At 43.2% G+C, this 21186-nt stretch overlaps 1 protein-coding gene and 1 long non-coding RNA gene across 5 annotated transcripts in view; one reads left to right on the top strand and one right to left on the bottom strand.

Annotated features, from left to right (window-relative positions):
• LOC117693684 (uncharacterized) overlaps positions 1 to 21186 on the top strand; it is a 122997-nt gene that overhangs the window by 44207 nt on the left and 57604 nt on the right. For 3 of the 4 annotated variants that reach the window (XM_076917978.1, XM_076917976.1, XM_076917977.1), the window contains 4 exons: positions 11579 to 11658; positions 17319 to 17356; positions 17523 to 17689; positions 18739 to 18857. In XM_076917978.1, coding sequence (XP_076774093.1) covers positions 11584 to 11658; positions 17319 to 17356; positions 17523 to 17689; positions 18739 to 18857 — 399 coding nt within the window. In that variant the 5' untranslated portion in view covers positions 11579 to 11583. Of the gene's footprint in view, positions 1 to 6371; positions 6544 to 11578; positions 11659 to 17318; positions 17357 to 17522; positions 17690 to 18738; positions 18858 to 21186 lie in introns of those variants that run through there. The other variant, XM_076917980.1, reaches the window with a different exon arrangement.
• Positions 49 to 3932, bottom strand: LOC117693377 (uncharacterized). Its single transcript, XR_004604431.2, has 3 exons — positions 3834 to 3932; positions 1436 to 1491; positions 49 to 160 (listed from the first exon to the last, which is right to left on the bottom strand). It is a non-coding gene; the product is annotated as an uncharacterized LOC117693377 (long non-coding RNA).

The raw sequence follows: 21186 nt of genomic DNA, 5'->3' as shown, positions 1-21186 counted from the left end.
GAGTGGCTGAGGCCAGGGATAATAAAATGAAGACTCACAGAATTCTGGAGCAGAACTGGCACTCACCCTGGTAGGTTTCTTGGTGACTGCCACATATAGGCTCACTGACCTTGAAGTAGGGGAGTATCCAGCACATCTGTATATTCTTGATGCACAAGGCCTGAAGTGAGACACAGAACACTGCTTCCTTCATCTCCCTCCAGGCCCTTTGACCATTGTTAGTGGTAGCAGGAATGGCGGATGGAGTAAGGAACACTAGACCAGGAGTTCAGAAGACAGGCTTCAGATCCTCCACATCTATCCTGGTCCTCACCATTGTTCCCTATATAACTATAGTAAATGTTCTGTGCATTTCCTAGCCACCCTCCTCTTCCTTATTAGAAAGAAAATCTCTGTTCTACAAATCACAAAGTGTTATTGTGATAGTATAGAAAGTAAAAGCTGGGAAACTTCTTCCCAAACAGGCATTTCTGGAGCTGGAGAGATGGCTCAGCACCTGTTGCTCTTCCAGAGGAATGGAGTTGGGTTCCCAGCTCCTGTGCCAGATGGCTCACAACTGCCTATAACTCCAGCTCCAGGGGATCTTCTGGCTTCCATGGGGACCAGTGTACATGTGGTGCGCACTCATACAGATGCACATACATTAAAATAGTTATTAATAAGAAAGAAAAGGAATTTCTAAAAAAAATGGAGGAAATTTCTTCTTTTATTTTTCTTTTTATTGTTTCCTTTTCTACTTTTTTTCTCTGTGTAGCCCTGGCTGTCCTGGACCTCTGTAGACCAGGCTGGCCTCAAACTCAGAGATCCACCTGCCTCTTTGCCTCTCTCCTTTGATATTTCTACTTTTTTGTTGATTGATTGATTGATTGATTGATTGATTTGAGTCAGAGTCTCTTTATGTAGCTCTACCTATCCTGTAACTTACTATGTAGACTAGACTGGTCTTAGACTCACATAGAACTTTCTACCTGTGTCTCCACAGTACTAGAATTAACATGAGACATCATATCTGGCAAAAATTGGGATTTATTATAAGCATTGGTGAGTGACTTACAATCCATACTGTCTTAAATAGCAATACACTCCAACTTACCACATCACAATTAAGAGGAAGGGTTGACAGAATGCATCTTGGGGTTTGGGTGTGAGAGTGATGTATAAATATCCTGGTTATCATTGTGGAGATAATGTTCACACCAGTATAAAACCAACCTGAATTTTAGCCATGACCTCCTCATGCATTTAATGGATCTCACAGGTAGCTTGCAGACTGGAGCAATGTGTGGAAGAGCTCCAAGGGGCAACCAAATGAGTCTCTCTCTCTCTCTCTCTCTCTCTCTCTCTCTCTCTCTCTCTCTCTCTCTCTCTCTCTCTCTGTTTCCCTTTCTCTTTCTCTCTCTCCCCCTGTTCTTGGAGCCTAGAAAGCATAGCTCACCTTTGTCTTTTGTAGAAGTTCCTCGGTCATGTGAGATCCCATAGGAAGGAAGAAATCTGGAGGATAGCAGCACACACACAAGAGTTACTGCCCTGTCTATGACCCCAGGGAAAAGGGTAGGTGCAGGGGCCCTGCTCATGCAGGAGCATCCCATCCCATCATTAGAGCCCAGGGTTTCCTTCTTAGCACAAGCTGGTCTCTACAAACAGTCAGGAGTGAAACAGAGATCTGCTGCATCTACTTCATGGGGAAATAACTTAGAAAATTCATAGGTTTAACTTTTTTTCTTCTTAAAATTCTTTTTTTAAAATTGGTATATGTAATTTTATGTGGTATTGGGTTTCATACAGATATTTTTATGTAAGTATGAACTATTTTTTGAAGCTGCAGAGGTGGCTCAGCAGTTAAGAGCACTTATTGCTCTTGTAGAAGACCCATGTTCAGTTCCCAGCACCCAAACAATGGCTCACAACCACCCATAACTCCAGGGCCCTTTTCTTGCCTCTGAAAGCAGTGAACAAACAGTGCCAGTTCACCAGCATGGTCCACATATGTGAACACCAGCAAAACACATGTGCACATAAGATAAGCCTTAAAGGAAAGTGCTTTGGCAATATTCCTCCATGTACCCTCCACATCTCCCTTTTCTTCTCTCACCTGACAACTAGTCCTCTTTATTCTGCTAGACACCTGACCCTACCACCCATCTTTCTTTAGGGTCTGTGTAGACTAGGCTGGCTTTGGGATTTCTATATAAGTCCAGGATGACCTTGTACTTCTGAGCCTGCTGCCTCTACCTCCTGCTGCCTCCTACTAATGTGCTAGTATTACAGATGTGTGTCCCTCTGTCCAGTTACGTGGCACTAGGGATGGAGCCAAGGGCTTTGTGCATGCTAGGCAAGTACTCTAGTGAGCCACCCTCAACCATCCCTGCCACTTGTATTTGTATTAGTTGGTTAAGAAAATCTATATTAAGTTATAAATTATCTGTGATAATGCTGAGACATCTTAAAGGATGTTGAGTTTCACTAGTCTACATGTAAGTAATTATAGAAGAATCATACAGAATTATACTTGAGTCATATAACTTCAAATCATTGAACAACAGGGTCTCTCTACATAGCTCTGGCTGTCCTGGAACTCACTCTGTAGACCAGGCTGGTCTCAAGCTTAAAGTCACAGATGCCCTGCCTCTGCCTCCCAAGTATTGGCATTAAAGGTGTGGACCACCATGCCTGACATCTATGAGTCCTTTATGAAAATATTTATTAATACTTGGCATACGTCATGCTGTCACTGTATCTTCCACCACTGGTGTGTCCTACTGTGAATCTGGGGACATTACTGCCATGCACGCATCTAGCCCAGTTTGCAGCACACACTATATATTTCTTGGATATGTAATAGGCTAGTGCTGGGCCCTGGGAAAACCAGCATGGTGTTAAAGATATTGGGAGCAATATGGATGATGTCTTACAGTAATTTAAGCTGTTACTAAGCAAACGTTCTCTCAGGCTTGAGGAAAATAATTGCTATTGATAACCAATGTTCCATTTTAGACACATATCCGGCAAATGGGCCACACAGACCGCTGCCACTGATGTGCAAATGCTGAGGAAAAAAACTCTAAATGGGAAAGAATGTACATTTAAATTTCAATGTAAATTTAAATTATAGCCAAAAGAGGGACAGCTCTTTAGGAATGGAAAAAACCTTTAATAGTGAATAAATCATCATTTAATTTAACCATTGTAGGCCTAAAAGCAGCCACCAATAAAGAAAGCGTTCAAGCTCAACATTAAAAACAACTAATCTGACTATTCGTAATAAATTCCCATATTATAAATTGGGTACATTACTGCCTACAAGCTATCTCTGGGCCCCCAGAGCCTCCCACAGTTAACTGTGGAGGCTGCATTTGTTAAACGCTGTCAATCATCAGCCAGAAGAAAAGAGTCTCCTTCTACAGAGCCTACTGATGTTCTTTTGGGGCTTGAGATATGTACAGATATGAATGCTGTGGTAACGAGTGCTTCCTAGGTGAGTGTCCTCTTTAGTTCTAGTATTTGGAAAACCAGTGGCCCTGGATTTGAAAGGCTGGGGTCCAACTCCCAGTTGTGAGACAAGTGACACTGTAGGAATCTTTCTCTGGATTTCTGCTTCGTTTGTAAAATGAGGTATTAAGGATCAAATAAATCTAAATGGTGAGACTGGGAATATAGCTAAACGGTACGATGCTTAGCCAGTATGCACAAGGTACTCAATCTCCAGCACCATGAATGAATGAATGAATGAATGATGAGTGAATGAATCTAATGGTATTTACACTTCTAATATCCCCATAGATTAGATATATTGCAGAAAAAAAAAAGTGACTAGAGCAAGAAGTTTAACTCACCAACTGCAAAGGAAGTCCACACTGAGCTGGCTAGAACAAGGATGAGAACTGAGGAGGTCACTCTCATGGTGACAGATCTGTGGAAGGAAGCATTTCTTTGCCCTCTGGCTTTACTTACTTTCAGCTGTGGAAGACACTCCTGACTGAAGGAGACTCAGCTCAGTGTTAACGAAGTCAATGAACGTCATCAGCCTTCTGTGGGTGGAAAGCAGCTTCTCTGTCTCCCCTGGCCTGAGAGTGTAGAGAAAAGTAGCCTTTCCTGTCCTCCCTCATGCCTCCATTCTCCAGGGGAGAAATTCCTTCTGTGATAACCATCTGCAGAATCAGTGTTTCTGCAACAGATATGAGATGAACGTTGTTCTCTTCAGTAATTTTTCTAACCCCTAGATAAGAGCAAACCACAGTAATCCCAGCACTTGGGAGGCAGAGGCAGGCGGATTTCTGAGTTCAAGGCCAGCCTGGTCTACAGAGTGAGTTCTAGGACAGCCAGGGCTACACAGAGAAACCCTGTCTCAAAAAAAAAAAAAAAAAAAAACAAAAAACAAAAAAAAAAAAAAAAACAAAAAACAAAACAAAAAAAACAAATCAAACAAACAAAAAAAGAGCAAACCACAGAAGCTAAGGTTAGTACATTTAGACATTTAGACATTTTCCAAGAAGTCTGGATTGGCAGGTGGTACTGTTTGCGTGCTGAGTTTTACAGCCTGAATGGTACTGCCATCATGGACTCAGTTGTGCTAATGTCTCAGGGCCTACTAAGTCTGGGGTCCTCTTACAGTGGTTTGAATAGGAATGGCCCCCATAGGCTCATATATTTGAATGGTCATCATCAGTGAGCAGCATACTTGAGAAAGATGAAGAGGTGTGACCTTGTTGGAGCAAGGGAAAGTGTTTTGGGTTTCAAAAGCTACTTCTCCAGCACTGTGTCTTCCTGCACACTGCCATGCTTCCCACCATGATGAAATGAACTGACCTGAAAGCAAGCCCAACTAAATGTTTTCCCTTCTAAGAGTTGCCTTGGTCATCCTGTCTTTTCACAGCCACAGAGCAGCAGCGAGCAGGCCAGGACTCTTGGGAATACTTTGACAGGACAGCATAACTAGCATTCAGTAGCTCACTCCAGTGTATGGCTACTGAATGTCACTTTAGCCTGATTTTGCCATTCTTCCTGGTCATCACCCCTATTTATGGGCCCCAAGTCATACCCAAGCCACTACTGCAGCTTCTGTTCATTTGTGTGCTTTGAGACAGGGTCTCACTCTAGCCTAGGCTAACCTTGACCTCACTTTGTAGTTCAGACTGGCAGTCCTGCTTCAGTGTGGGATTATAGGCATGCATCCAAATTACAGATCTTCCTCCTATATCTCCTCAGCCATATATCTGATCAAATTCTCTAAGCCCAGCTCTGTGTGTGAGCACAGGCCTATGTTTTGTGCTCTCTGTGGCTTTAGACATGCTCTCTATAGTCATCTGTAAAAGCAACAACACACCAAACAGCTTTGTGTTTTTCCATTCTCATGGTGCTTTAAAAGGCTGTGTGCAGCACAGGTACCTAGAGGAGCACCTAGTTTCTCTATTGATGCCATGTTGGTTAGAATGAATGGCATATGACTTTAGGGAAGAGGAATTCTAAAGAACGGGGAAAACTGTTACTAGTGGTCAGCATTGGCTGATTGTAACCAGTAGCAAAAGCACTGAGAGGCCACCAGGGGACAGCTACCTCCTCCTACCCAAAAGGATTCATAGACCCCACTCTAGAAATAACCATTTCCTGCTGGGAGCCTGTGAACAATGAAGTTCTAACAGTGTGGTGTTCTCTACAGAGCAGTGGCTTTGTCAGGGAGAGTGCCTGCTGACACTGCAAAGCAGAGTCACTGGGGCACATCAGCAGGAGTGATGACAACTGAGGCCCCACCCCTCAGTCCCTTCACAAGGGATAAAGGGGCAGAAATCTTATTGATAGTGAAAATAAGAATGGTGGAGTAGAGACAGTGATCCCTGTGCAATGTCACATGGAGTAAGGAGAGCATGGCTGCAGCAGACTCCATGGAAGCCAAATTAAAAGCTTTGTTGTTGTTGTTGTTGAATATTTATGGAACTTATTTCTAAGGAAAATTCTTAGTGTTCTGACGCCCTTTTGTAACAGAGAAGAGGCTGACAACTGTCTTCAGTCCACACATACTGTTAAATGAGTAGGTCACAGCCAGCCCAGAGAGAAAGAACTGGAGACAGTGGCCTCACAGCTAAGGCCCAGCTATCAGGAGCTGATGACAAGGACACAGCAACAACTCCTGATCTTTCAGACCCATTGCTTCTGGCTAAATAAAAAAGGTTCCAATGTGCCCCACTATGACCTTTTTATAGATTATTAAAGCTATATATGTCTCATTGTTTAACAACTAAAGAAAGAAAATTATTTTTAAAGCAAAATTAATAAAGATACCAGAAAAGGTTAATAATATTTGAGAAATGAAGGAATAAGTGCCCAGAGTTTTTCAATAACTGTTTTAAAGTTGCAGTCACTTCTGGGGCGGGACCTGAAAGTCAACAGATAGTAAGAAGCAGAAAGGGACAGAACCCCAGACACACACTGCCACACTCTTAAGCTTTGGTAAGTATCGCTTTTGTGTTAACAGAAACCGATGAAATTCCCAAAATGAAAGCCGAAGAGTTGGTGGCAAGAGCTCACTGCAGAACTGAAACAGCTGAGGTACAGTCTGTTCTCATGTTCTGGAAAATGATCTGTCTGGGCAAGTTCAGCCCATGACCTTCCCTGAATAAAAATAAATAATAAAACACTCTTTCATTCTCAGAAAATTATAAATTGGTTATGCCCATTACCTGCTGTGACTCCCACAGTTGCTCTGAGAAACTGGCTGTCTGGAAGTCTTAAGCCAGTGAAGAAATAGGAAGACTGACAGGAGGCGGTGCTGGCTGTCTCAGGACAGTGCCTGGCCCTGGAAGCAGTGAGCTTTGAAGGTCAAAAGAATAAATAGAAGCCAGGACTGTGGTGGTGCGTGCCTCTGGTCTCAGTAGTCAAGGAAGAGGCAGGTAGATCTTTGGGAGTTGAGGGCAGCCAGCCTGGTCTACATAGCAAGTTCCAAGGCTACATATTCCATACTGAGACTTCATCTCAAAAAAAAAAAAAAAAAAAAAAAGAAAGAAAGAAAGAAAGAAATACAGTTCAAATTATGAATCCCATGCTTTCTTCTTTGGTGAGTTCGCATTCCAGCTTTCTGGGGATGGAATACATTGTCACGGCCACTTGGAAATCTAACTCCTCTTGTCAAATTTGTTATCCTGTGCTATTGGCTATCAAATGGGTCATGCTTAATTTGTTTGTTTGTTAAAGCAGGGTTTCCTGTGGCTGGGTTAGATGCTGAGGCTATCCTGCAATGATCCTCCTGCCTCTACTTTCTAAGTACACAGCCCTGTGGCAGTGATTTAATGATTGAGTTTTTTTGTTTGAGTTTTTTTTTTTTTTTAAGCAGGTGGATTTATGTGAGTTTGAGACCAGCCTGATCTACAGAACTAGTTCTAAGGCAGCCAGGGCTACACAGAGAAACCCTCTCTCAAAAAAAAACCAAAACAATAACAACAAGAATTAATTTTACTTTATGTGTTTATATGACTCATGTTTATGGGTATCCATGGAGGCCAAAAGAAGGCACCTGGAGCTGTAGTCACAGGGGCTCCTGAGCTAGGAACTGGGGCAAGGAACTGAACTTGTGTCCTCTGGAAGAGCAGGAAGCTCCCCATCTCATGAGCCATCTTTCTGGTTTTAGGTTTTTTTTTTTTTTTTTACCCTTCGGGACAGGGTTTCTATGTGTAGTCCTGGCTGTCCTGGAATTCACTTTGTAGACCAGACTGGCCTGGAACTCAGAAATCTGCCTGCTTCTGCCTCCCAAGTGCTGGGATTAAAGGGGTGTGCCACCTCTACCTGGCTCAGCAACTATTCTTGATCACTGAGATACCCATCCCTTCACCCACCTCATCCTATCCCCATCATGGTTTTTGAGATATTGTCTTTCTTCACTGGCCTGGAACTGCCAAGTAGAATAGGCTGGCTAGCCATCCAGAGCCAGAAGTCTGCCTTCCAGTGCCAGGATTGCAAATTCACACTCACTACACCTGTGACCCCTGTAGTTCTGTATCCTCCATCAGTAAGCACTTTACTGACTGAAGTAACCCCTCAGCTCCCTTTTTTATTGGTTTGTTTTTTGAGAGAGGGACTCATCTGGTCCAAGCTGGTCTCTGTTAAGCTGAGGATGACCTTGAATTTCTGATTTTACTGCCTGCACTTCACAGGTGTTAGAACAGGGTGGTTCAGTTTTTTGTTTTTTTTTTGTTTTGTTTTGTTTTGTTTTGTTTTGTTTTTCTGACAGAGATTTCTCTGTGTAGCCCTGGCTGTCCTAGACTTGCTTTGTAGACCACACTGGCCTCAAACTCACAGAGATCCACCTGTCTCTGCCTCCCAAGTGCTGGGCTGAGGATGTTTCAGGGTTTGTTGTTTTTGATTTAAGACAGGGTTTCTCTGTGGAGCCCTGGCTGTCCTGGAAAACACACACACACACACACACACACACACACACACACATGCACCCACCCACACCTGCACACACATACACACACTCACACTCCCTCCTATTTCCTTTTCTCCCCCCTTTCCTCACTCTCCCCCCTTTCTTTTACCCCTACCCCCCCACCTGCTTCATTCCTCCCTTCTCTGTAGGCCAGGCTGGCCTTGAACTCACAGAGACCTGCCTGCCTCTGTCTTTCAGGTGCTGGGGTCAAAGGCATATACCATCATGGCCCTGTTGAGATTCAGGTTATAAGATCTCTCATTGCTCTTGTAGAGAACCTGGCTTCAGTTCCCAGTACCCACATGTGCTCACAGCCCTGCTAACTCTAGCTCCAGGAGATCCTATGCCCTCCTCTGGCCTCTGAGGGCACCTTAAATGCATGTACACAGACATATATGTGGACACAAACTCATAATGTAGAAAACATTTTTTTTTAAAGTTAGCTCTGGCTGTCAGGATGGCTCAGAGATTGAAGGTGTTTATCTTGTAAGCCTGGCGACTTGAATTCAATCTCTACAGTCCACATGAAGTAGGAGAGAGCCGGCTCCACAAGGCTGCCTTTGTACCTCCATCCCCCCAAAACCCACACACTGTCTCCTCTTAAGCAATTAAAATAAAAAGCTAAGTCTGGCAAGGTGGCTCAGTGGATAAACCAGGCTTGACACCAAGCCTGAGAACCTGAGTTCAGCTCTGGATTCCAAGGAGAAGTACCTGCCATGGTGAAGCCTTAACAGGTGCATTCTGGTGCACACATCCACTGCTCACCCAGTAAATAAATAAATGTAATAATGGAAAAATGTAATGTTAGACCATTTTTCATTCTCATCAGTTTCTCCCTTATCTCTGTATTCAATCAATAAGTAGGTGGAGGCCAAAGAGAAAGCCGGTGCATGCCTGGGGGCTGAGATTACAGGAAACTTACCCTGTGCTGCCTTGGCTAGTTTTCATAAGATTGCAACAATCAGAAACTTGCTTAGCTTATGACAGTGCAAGTAAACTCTAATAAGGGGAGCATAAAGAGAGTTGATGGATACCTTTGTTCTGGAATGGGCATGGTATCGTAAATATTTATGGCATATATTTTAGAAATATTAAAAAAAAATAAACCTTTATGTGGCTGTGAAACTATTACTCAAATATTTTTATGAGGGCTGGACAGATGGCTCAGTGGTTAAGAGCACTGAAAGCTTTGCCAGAGTCCTCAGAGGTCCTGAGTTCAATTCACAGAACCACATGGTGACTCATAACCATGTGTAATGGATCTGATGCCCTCTTCTGGTGTGTGACGAGAGGGACAGTGTACTCACATACATAAAATAAATAAATTAATTTAAAAAAAAAGTTACCCAAATACTTAGGTTATACACTTACCAAAAAATCAAGAAAACTGCTGGGCATGGTGGCACACACCTTTACTGCCAGCACTTGGGAGGTAGTGGCAGGTGGGTCTCTGAGTTTGAGGCCAACCTGGTCTACAGAGGGAGTTCCAGGACAGCCAGGGTTGTCCACAGAGAAACACTGACTCAAACAAACAATCAAGAAAAAGAATCAGGAAAGTCAGACCTGATACTGCTTTGGTGTTATCCAATCCAATTCCTTCATTTGATATGTGAAGAAAAAGAGACTCTGATGATGGTGGCATCTAATCTACCATCACTTTCATCTGGGAGAGTCCACAGGGACTCACAGCAAAGATTCTAAATTGGTGTGTTAGTAACAGAACACTAAGTTCTGTTAGGTGGAGGAATATGGTTGACTCTGTGGTGGTTTAAATGAGAATGTCTCCTACAAGGGCAGTTGTTTGAACTTGGTCCCCAGTTAGTGGAGCTTTTTGTGTAGCCTTGAAGCTGTGGACAGATGAAGTATCTCATGGAGGACTCAGAGCCACATATGCCTTCCAGTCCTTTATTTCCTCTGGCTCCTGCTTACAGCTCAGGAGCCAGTCTGCTTTGTGCCCAGCTTCCATGTTTGCTGTTCCCTTCATGACAGTCTCTTAGCCCTCTGGAATCCTAAGTCCAAATGAACCCTTTCTCCTATGCTTTGGTCACGGTGTTTTATCACAGCAATAGAAAAGGAACTAAGCCAACCACATTGTCACAGCTCTTGTGTGTCTGACAGTCTCAATCATATTCTTAGCTATTTTAGGGGCTGCATGGTGTAAGAAAGTTAGTGGTGATTGACAACTTTATAGGATCTGGAATTTCCTATGGGACAAGACTCCAGGCACACTTGTGAGGGACTGTCTCAATTGGGTCAAAGACATGGGATGACCCCTTCTTTTTTGTTCTTGTTTTGTTTTTTGAGACATGTTTTCTCTGTGTAGCCTTACCTATCCCGGAATTCACTCTGTAGACCAGGTCTTGAATTCGGGATGCACCTGTTTCTGTCTCTTCTGTGTTAGGATTAAAGGCATTTAATGCAGGGCTAAACACTTGTTTAAATTTCTTGCATCAGAGTATTTGATCATAGTGATGGAAAAAGCAACTAAGATAAATGATACCTCGTGTTGTAGCTTTCATTGTTTCAATGCCTATTTTTAATGATGGTCTTTAAACACTTTAATCTCCCTTCTAGCCCAGCACCCAGCAGAGGCAGTGGAAAAGAAAGGATACAGGGGAAGTGGGCCTGTTTAGAGATGGCCCTTTGGAGCAAATCCCATGTGCATTGTCAGGAAATCAGCAGTTTAGTTCACAGGTCACAGATCGATCCACTCGTAAACACTTCAGGGATATCCCAGCAGTCCAGTTTGGTAGTGTCAGGATATCAGCAGGGGTGGCATGGCCTAGGAGGAACAGCCAGGCCTCAGTCAAACCAGCAGGAGTGAGCAGGAGGGACCAGGGCCAACAGCAAAGCCAGGATAAGTTCATGGCTGTGCCTCTCTCAGTGAAGGGAAGATCAGTGAAGGTGTGAGACCAACAAGCATTTAGCTATGTAAGCAAGCCAAGCTCAGCCTTGGTCACTGTCCATTAAGTCCTATTTAAACTCCCTCTAAACATCATGTGTCCTCCATAGTTCTTGCCTCAGCACCAGAGTCTGTCTCAGCAGACATCATTCTGCCAATTGGCTGGAAAACATACCTTCACATCTGCTTTAGCTTAAGTTTTCACTTCATCGTGTGTGTTTATTCACTTAGTATTTTTAATTATGTGTATATTTGTGTAGGGGGTATGTTCACAAGAATGCAAGTGCCCACAAAGACAAGAAGAGCATCGGAACTTCAGGAATTGGAGCTATGGGCAGTGGTGAGTTATATGGTGTGGGTACTAGGAACCCAACTCCCTTTTCCGGTTTGTTGAAGTGTTAAGTATATTTTTTCATGCCCCCTGATCCCTCCTGTTAAGTATTTTTAATTTAGGTATTTTCCTTCTTACGTTAAACCTTTTTGTAATAATTACAGATTCTCATGCAATTTTCACAATTAGAAGAAATAGAAGAAAGAATACACATAACCCCATATCCACTTTGCTGTGTTTCCCCCATGGGGGAGCATCCTGGAAACAAGTGTAACATTAGAAGAAACTCAAATGCATATATTTAAGGTGTTTAACAGGTCATCAAATGTCCCACTCACCCCCATTCCCTGCTTTTTTTTTTTTCTTTTGCAACATCATCATATAACTCTGGCTAGCCTGGAATTTACTAAAAGTAGATCAGGCTAGCTTTGAATTCACCTGCCTCTGCCTCCCAAGTGCTGAGATAAAAGGTTTGTGTCCCCCAACATACTCACTCTTCAGTGACTTAACAGTGATGGTCTTTGCGTGTGTGTGTGTGTGTGTGTGTGTGTGTGTGTGTGTTATGAAAAACAGCTAAAGTCTATGTTATAACTTTGGAATGTTCAATTTCTCCTTCCAGAGCTGGATTATCATGTCAACTACAGCAGAAACAACAGAATTAATTATTGCAAACAATGTCAAAAGTAACTAAGAGAGAAACTGTCCATCTATTTCTAGAACTGGGAAGCAAATATCCTCAGAGAGTAGCTCTTCCTTTTTCTGGATAGAATAATGTTTTCACCAAGAGATAACTTTTCCTGACAGTGTGATTCCTTGTATTTTCTTACAGAACATAGATACTCAGGCATTTGAGATGGACCATGAACACGCACAGCAGTGGTGTGTCATGGGGCTGAGTTGGTTCTGTGGTGTAGGTGCCAGCAAACACACCGACCCCTGTGTCCCTCTGAGCCCTAATGAAGCTTACAAGGAGAAAAGACAAGACAGTAGATGGGGCTCACTGGGAAGAGGAAGGAGACTAAGGGGCATGTGAGGAGGACAGCAGGGAGGAGGGTGGCCAGGATTGGAGCACAGGATGTGCTTGTATGAAAAGGTCATCATGAACTCATCTCTATGTATAACTAGTATGTCCCAATAAAACATTCTTTAAAGTTTGTGCATATAAAGTATATTCAGTTTGGACCTTGAGCTTTTAAAACTTAGTTCATTTACTTTACATCCTGATTGCAGCCTCCCTTCTCTCCCTCCCATCCCCCATAATAAAATGTTTTTAATAGTATATAATGGAATTGATAAGAAGATATTTCAATAGCCACTAATATTTATAAAATGCTTGTATTGTGTTTAAAATTTTTATTTTATGTGCTTTGGTGTTTAGCCTGCATGTTTGGAGGTGTTGGATTCCCTAGGACTGGAGTTGCAGACAGTTGCAAGTTACCATGTGGGTACTGGGAGTTGAACCTGGGACCTCTGGAAGAACAGCCAGTGCTCTTAACTGCTGAGCCATCTCCTCAGCTGCCACTAATAATATTTTTGAAGTTAAAAGGAGAAGAATTTACATTTTAATTATGCCTTCTGGCACACATTTGTCCTCAGCAGGTCACCAGACAGCTCCCTGTATTCTGTAGTATCTACCTTACACATTGTTTTCAGTATGGAAGGTCAAAGTTGAGATTTGCCACAGCAAGAAGTGATGCTAGGTAGTTGTAGAGGGTCAGTGTGAGTGACTCTTCTAGGAAAATGGTCATTGCTTTTGCTCTTCCCTTCTGATCAGGTGGGAAAGAACATATTCTTCCAATGGATAACTGCTCAGAAGCTGCCAAGCGGCCCCTGAAGGCAAACCCAGGTGCACAGAGACCTGGGAATAGCCACAGGTCAGGTTTTGCTGGCTGACTTTCCCCTGCCATGACCTATGTTGCTTTAATAGTAGTTAGACATAAGATGCAATGGACCTAATGGCCCGCCTCTTTCTTCAAAGGCTACACTTTTGCCAGAATGAAGCATGCCTGCTTCATGATGCATTGATCCTTCAAGGCAATCCTTGGCCTACTCACCATGAAGGATTTTACTTCAGGAGTCATTTACCAGAGTCTGTCTCTGCCATAACTTTACATCATAGACCAGGAAAATGACACTGGAGTGAATTCACAGAACCACTGATCTACACAAGGTAGATGTGGGCCATTTACCCTTAGGTTTCAGTGTTTCCCATGTTATTGTGAAAGTTATGTTAGTTTTTTTTTATTGCCATGGCAACAGAGGGAGCTCATCCAACTGCACTTAATAGATCTAGGATTATTCCTTTCTCTGCACATCTCACTAGCCAAACACTAGGTGATACATGTTTTTTATACATGCAAAGGTCCATTCACAAGAACATCCAAGTCCTGTTTGAATAATGGGTTCTGTGTGTAAGACTTGATCCATACTAAAAATGTGTAGGGGATCATGATTTTCTGCCTGGTGGCTGACATGAGTTTTCTGCACTCTGTGGCTTCTGGCTGTAGATCATGAATGCCATTATCATTGGCACCTGTAGAGACCCACTCCTAGGAACAGCAAGGCATGCTTGCCACTGACATAAAAAATCTTATAGTTCAAGACCCCTGGGTTGCAAAGCCAGCCTTGTTTCTGGTTTCAGCAAGTGCACCTCTCTTGCTCCTGACCATGGAATGTTACCTCTGGGTTCCCATTAGTTGGAATCCTGTTATCTCACTGGTACCCAGGGAGCCCAACTCCTAGTCACTCTCTTGCCCTCACCTGAAAACACTTTAGAACACAGAACTCTCTCAAGGAGGCTCCACTCACATTTAGAGTACATTCCAAAGGTGTGTGGAGGTGCACACCTTTAATCTCAGCACTCTGGAGGCAGAGGCAGGCTTGGAACAGAAGTTCCAAGATAACCCAGGCTACACAGGAAAACCTCGTGTCGAATACCAAAAGTGAATAAATAAGTAAATGTAAAACTCAACAGATGAGTGAACGCTACAAGAGCATATGGAAAGAGAAGCCTGGTTTCCTTCCACATTACAGCGACATCCATTCCCTCTCTATCTAGGTAGCATCACATTGAGTGCCACCACCCATGGGCTGACACTCACACAGAGTCCTGTATGTTTGCCTCCAGCACTGAGGCATTTATGGAGTAACTATATCTCCATTATTGTTTTCCACCCCACTGTTGTGAGCTCTGGGCACACAGTAGGCCTTTGGGTCAGTGGGAGACAGATGCACTATGTTGGTTCACTGGAGAACTTAGTGGTTACTTCTGATCAGGAATAGCACTCCTCCCCCATCCTGTGGACATAGAAAATAGCAACTGAAGATAACAGATCTCAGTTTCTAAGTGATTATTATTGAATAATAAGGTCCACATGGCCCTTGTGTGGAGAGGTCAGCAAGAGGAATGTCAAATTTTTTCTTACAGGTTCTAGTAAGTATACCTTAGATATGATATAAAAACTTGCTTTTATTCAGTGAGTTTGTAGTTATTTTTGTAATCTAGCCAGCATGTGTGTGTGTGTGCATGTGTGTGTGCATGTGTGTGTGTTCATATGCAGTTGTGTGTCAAGGATACATGGGGAAACCAGAGGTCAATAGTGATTATCTTCTTTAGTCATTCCCTGCCTTATGTTTTGACAGAAGATCTCACTGAAGTTGGAGCTAACCAGTCTGATTCAGCGAGTCTAACCAAACTGGCCAGGGATCTTCCTCCTCCTCTACCTCCTCAGTGCTAGAGGAGGTCTGCAGACCTCAAAATTATTTTCAGTCTGATTCAGTAGAGAGCATAGTTTAAGAAATGTGTCTCTGTGTGTATATACATATATCCATTTTGTGTGTGTGTCTTTGTGTGTATACATATGTTCATTTTGTGTGTGTGTGTCTGTGTGTATATACATATGTTCATTTTGTGTGTGTCTTTCTGTGCATATACATATGTCCATTTTGTATGTGTGTGTCTCTGTGTGTATATACATATGTCCATTTTGTATATGTGTGTCTCTGTGTGTATATACATATGTCCATTTTGTATATGTGTGTCTCTGTGTGCATATACATATGTCCATTTTGTATGTTTGTGTGTCTCTGTGTGTATATACATATATCTGTACACTCTGTCATAGCACTGGTTTCTTGAGTTATTGTCTTTATTATTTTGTCTTTTTTTTTCAGAGATGAGGACTGAACACAGGGCCTTGTGCTTGCTAGACAAGTGCTCTACCACTCAGCTATGTCCCCAACCCGGAGTTATTGTCTTAAATGTCAAAGGAGCACAGTTACCAAGGGTCCAGGACTTAAGCTCCACCCTGTGGCTGCACTGGAGAAAGTAATGTTAGAATGAAAACACATTCTGATTTCTGGTCACTAACATAACGAGCATGAACAAAATCAGCATGACTCTTACTTTTCTATTTCTGACACAAAGTCTCAGTCTTTAGCCTGTGGAAAATTAGTGTATTACGCTGTATTTTCTAGAAAGTTCTGACAAGTACATCATCAATGGGGGCTACCCCAGCTCGTGTACTTTTTTGGTCTCCACAGTGCCAGGCAGGGGTTGTTGAGCTCATTTATGAGATGAATAACACTGTGGAGTGAATTTAGGTGTGAACTCTCTTAGTTGAGTGTATCTGGCTCTGGTGAGTGTGTGTGTATGAGGCTGAGAGTCTACACACCTGCAGCTTGCTGCAATCAAAGCCTGGAGAGCTGCGGTGGCAGCCCTGTTAAATCTTTGGCCAAGCCTTTAAAATTGGAGCAAGCTGGGGAGGAGAAAGAAGAGTCAATGTGGACTTAGGCCCCGTAAGATGGAGTTCTCTTTGCCTAGTTTGCCACTGCTGAAAATCTTCTCCTATCTGAATGCCTTCAGTTTGCTACAGGCTGCCCAAGTGAACAAGGTAAAAGCTCCTTGGCTGAACTCTCCATCTGGTGCATCATAAGGCCCTGGGCCTTTCCCGCTCAGTCTTAGAGTCTTAGCTACCCCAGCATTGTACTCACACAGCCTGGCTTCCTTCCTTCCCTTTTTTCCCTTCCTTCCCTTCCTTTTTTTTCTTCCTTCTCTTACTTCAGTAAACTTACCTCATTCTGACCTGTCTACTCAGCTCTGGCACATTAATGTCTCGAGAACTCAGCTGCTTCTCTTGACCAACAGGAGCGCCAACCTACAGAAAAGCAAAGGGATATATATTCTCATGGGTTAGCATTATCCACTCTGAAGACCTCAACTACAGTTCAATGAGGCAGGAGTGGTGGCATATGCCTGTAATTGAAGCACTTGGGAGGTGGAAGCAAGAAGACCAGGAGTTTGGGTCATACTCAATTACATGAATTTAGAACCAGCTCGGGCTACTTAGACACCCTATTTCAGAGCAGCAACAGTGACAAAATTCTGCTAAATGAAAAAAAAAAAAAAAAAAAAAACAAGCTGCCGTGAGGAGACATGCTGCTGATATGTGGCATCCTTGAGAGTCCCTGTCAGACCTGTGGAGACCGGCCCTCCTTCCTCTGGGCCCTCCCAAGGTGACTTGTGTTTGCTGGGGTAGGTCTCTCCAGGCTGGCTGGGCCTGAGGAGCTAGGACTGTGCTTGATTAACCTGTGTAGGCCCAGCACAGACCAAATTGAGAGCAAGGGGAAGGGGGCTGTTGTTGATTTAAGGATTCTTTTCTCTCCCATAGGACTGGAATAAAATTGCAAGCAGTGACATCCTGTGGAAGTAAGGAGAGGGGCAGGGTGGGATGGGAAGAAGGGATAAGATGGGGCAGGAAGGGAAGAGGACCTGAACTCTGCTGTGTGAGGATGGCTAGTGAATAAAGGTTGTGCACACCTCTAAGGTGAGGTGACTGGGGTCAGCCTGATGGGATTTCAACTGTGCATTGCAGGAAGCTCTGTGTGAAGAGATGGGTCTTTTGCGAGGACGTCACCCCGCAGCTTCTGGGCACAGAGACATGGAAGCAGTTCTTTCATTATAAAATATGGCAAGAACACACCAAGTCCCGGGAAAAGCCAGAAGATTTCACTTACAAGGAAATTCATATGAAGACAACAGGTTAGCAAGAAGAGACACCCACTTGGTTTTTCCCATTCTCTGCAGTCCTACATTCTCACTCATTAAGAGGAAGGGACTTGTGGTTTAATGGGATGGAGCTGCCATGCTAGGCTAGCCATAGAACCACTCTGTGATCTGCTGAGTGGTTGCTCAAAATCTTAAAACCAGCTCTATATATCGCTCCCTTGCCCTGAAGGCTTCATACCTTCCCTAGAGTACAGAGAGAATTTAATGGGGAAATTACTAGATAGGCTTTAGTTATCTTTTTTTTTCTAAAAAACTTCCTCAGAACAGCTTTCTGATAGAGAGATACTTTTAAATTTCTTTCACTTATTTTTAGCGTGTGTATGTGATGTGTGTACATGGCACTGTGTGTGTGTGTGTGTGTGTGTGTGTGTAGACAACTTTGTGGAATTGGTTCTCCTGATGGGAAAAATCTTACCTTTTCTGTTTGCTTTGAAACTATATCGCTGTGGCTAGCCTGGAACTTGATATGTAGACTACACTAGCCTCAAACTCAAGATCTGCAGCTTGCCTTCACTGGGACTGGGACATCTTTATATCTGGCTGTTTTATTTGTTTTGTTTCTTTTTCTCTTTGTTTCTTTCTTTGCTTCTTTTTTCTTTGTTTTCTTCCTTCCTTCCTTCCTTCCTTCCTTCCTTCCTTCCTTCCTTCCTTGACAGGATCTCATGTACTACAGGCTGACCTCAAATTCTTCATGTAGAAAACACCAATGACCTTGATTATTCTGCCTCCAAATGAGAACTGGGTTAAGGTTTATAGGCCTCTAGGAACAGAACCAAGCACTCTGCCCACTGAGTTCCAGATCCAGCCCCCAATACTCATTTTGTATCTATAGAAGCACATTAAAGAGTAACTGTATCTGAACCAATGGCCAACCTCCAGTGTGCTTGACTGTGTCTACTTCATCCTTCCCTCAACTTTTATACAAGCCTTCAACAAGGTAGAGGAAACTGAAACATTCCTTCTTTGGTTTGAGTTGCCCCTCAACTGTCTGGTGTCCAAATATTGTTGGGGTTTCCTTGCAGGATTTCGGGAACATGCATGTTATCTCTCCGGGTGTGGCTTAACAAGAAACCAACAAGACAGATCAGTTGTCTGTATTGCAAATCCCAAGGCCCAGATTTCTGCCCGGGATATTCATGAGGTGAGTCTGGCCAATGAGTAGCAAAAGTTACCTGGATGTGAATTGTGATTTCATCTTTTTGTTGTTGGTGATGATGAGACAGGATCTCCATGTATAGACCTGACTGTCCTAGAAGTCCCCATGTAGATCCACCTACCTTGGCTCCCCATGTGTCAAAAGGTTTACACCACACACCTGATTTCTCCCCCCCCCTTTTTTTAGATTTATGAGTGTTTTCTGTGCATATATGTATGTGTGATGCAAGTGTGTCTGCTGCCTGTGGAGGTCACAAGAGGGTGTCAAGTCCCTTAAAACTGTAGTTGTAGATGGCTGTAAGCTGTGGGCACTGGAGCTGTGGGCTGGACTCGAGCCCTCGGCTAAGCTATCTCTGCAGTGCCTGTCAGTGTTTCAAAGTTTTCATCATAGAGATTATTCACATACTAGGTTGGGTTTCCCCAGGTATTCCTTTTTAAGATATGGGTTTTTTTTTATTTTATATATGTATGTGCCTTGTTATTTTATGGTTGGTGCCAGATATATTTTTTATTTTATATGTGTATGTGCCTGTGTTAGTTTGTGGTTGGTGCCTGCTGGCCAAGGCCAGAGACTGAGATGTTGTGTAGGCTTTGGGAACCCACCTAGGGTCTTCTGCAAGAACATTACTTGCTCTGAGCTGCTGAACCATCACTCTGGCCTCTTGCTTTAGGGTTTGTTTGTTGTTGTATTTTTGGTTTGGAACAGGGTTTCACTGTGTAAGAACCTTGGGGGATGCTGCTCTGTAGACTGGGCTGGCCTCAAACTCTGAGATCTACCAATCTCTGCCTGCTGGGATCAAAAGTGTGTACCACATCCACCAGGCCCTTCTAGGGTGGTGTTTCAAGGCTGCTGTGGATGGAATGGCTTCCCTGATCCTCTCTCACTGTGTCTATTGCTGTATAGGAAGGGCACTAATGTTCTTTCCCATGTTAACTTCATAGCCTATCAATCTGCTGGAAGTTTATCAGTTCTAAGAGTGTTCCGGTGGAGTCTCGGGGTCTCTAAGTACAGGCTCATAGTGTCTGCCAATGAGGCAACTCTGGCTTCTCTTTCCTATTGACACCCTTTTTCTTTGCTTCTTTTGTTTGATTATTCTAGCTAAAACAATACCATTTTGAGGGAGAGTAGAGAGTGTGGATATACTTGTCTTGTTCCTGATTTGGCTGGAAATGCTTTGAGGTTTTTTGTTGTTGTTGTTTTTTGTTTTTTGCTATTTGAGGGGATTCAGTAAAGAAACTGCTGACATGACTCTCCATGATAATGATTAAGGTTGTTTACTGTAGATATGAGAGAGCAGCCAGAGGCATCTAGAAGAGTTCAGAGCAGACAGAGGAAGAAGTAGATTATGTTGTGTTTTTAAAAAACCAGGATATGTTTTACGAGCAAAGTCTGGTGAGGTGGGAGGGTGCCTTGGTGGGCCGACCTTGAGGCATCCCTTCCCCCTGAGGTAGCAAACATATGATGGGTATAGTATAGAATAGAGGTTATTTAAGGCAATGAGAAGGGAGGAGAGAAAGAGAGGAGAGGAGGGGGAGAGTGAAAAGGGAAAAGGGGGTTAAGGAGAGAAAAGAGTCAGACTGAAGGGGCAGAGAGAGCAAGGAGGGGACAAACAGCCCCTTTTATGGCAAGCCAGGCCTACCTGGCTGTTGCCTAGGCTGGAGCCTAGAAGGCGTGCTGACATTCTTCCATTTTGCTTTAATTTTTAAAAGGAGAAACTAGAAAGAGGTGGTGGTGAACCAGGGATAGGACCATCTTGGTCTTTAGCTGTTTCCTGCTGACTTTGAGGTGTTGTGTCCCTGTGAAACCTAAGAAAACAAAGATGGGGATGTTGGTCCAGTCTTAGGAGAATTGGCTGTTTGCTATCTAGGATCTGTGGGACCATCTGTGGATAGGAAGAAGCAGGTGTAGTAGAAGCATCTGTGTCTGTTAGAGCAGGTGCTGGCACATCTGTTGTTTCTCTGGAGCTGTTCTGGATACAGATGTTGAATAGATGCCTGGATATAGCAAGATGCTGAAATATATATATATTAGAGTTATAGATATATATAATATATATATTAGAGGTAGAGAATACAGTTTAGTACTTTGGGGAGAATAATCTTCTTAGGTGTATATTTGAAACCCTTAGGTCTTGGTGGTTGGAGTGAGAGAAGTCCCAATCCCAGGGAACAAGAGGGGAATCCCATCCTCTGGAATAGGTAACAGGTAGAAACTTAGGCTATTGATTGGCAAGTGTACTTATCTAGATGGAGTCTGTTTGGTCTATGATACATGGATCTGAGTGGGTTTCTTGGAGCTTATAAGTTTACAAAAG

This window comes from Arvicanthis niloticus, chromosome 21 (genome assembly GCF_011762505.2).
Source record: "Arvicanthis niloticus isolate mArvNil1 chromosome 21, mArvNil1.pat.X, whole genome shotgun sequence".
Classification (NCBI taxonomy): Eukaryota; Metazoa; Chordata; class Mammalia; order Rodentia; family Muridae; genus Arvicanthis; species Arvicanthis niloticus.
This window is presented reverse-complemented; position numbering and strand designations above follow the sequence as displayed.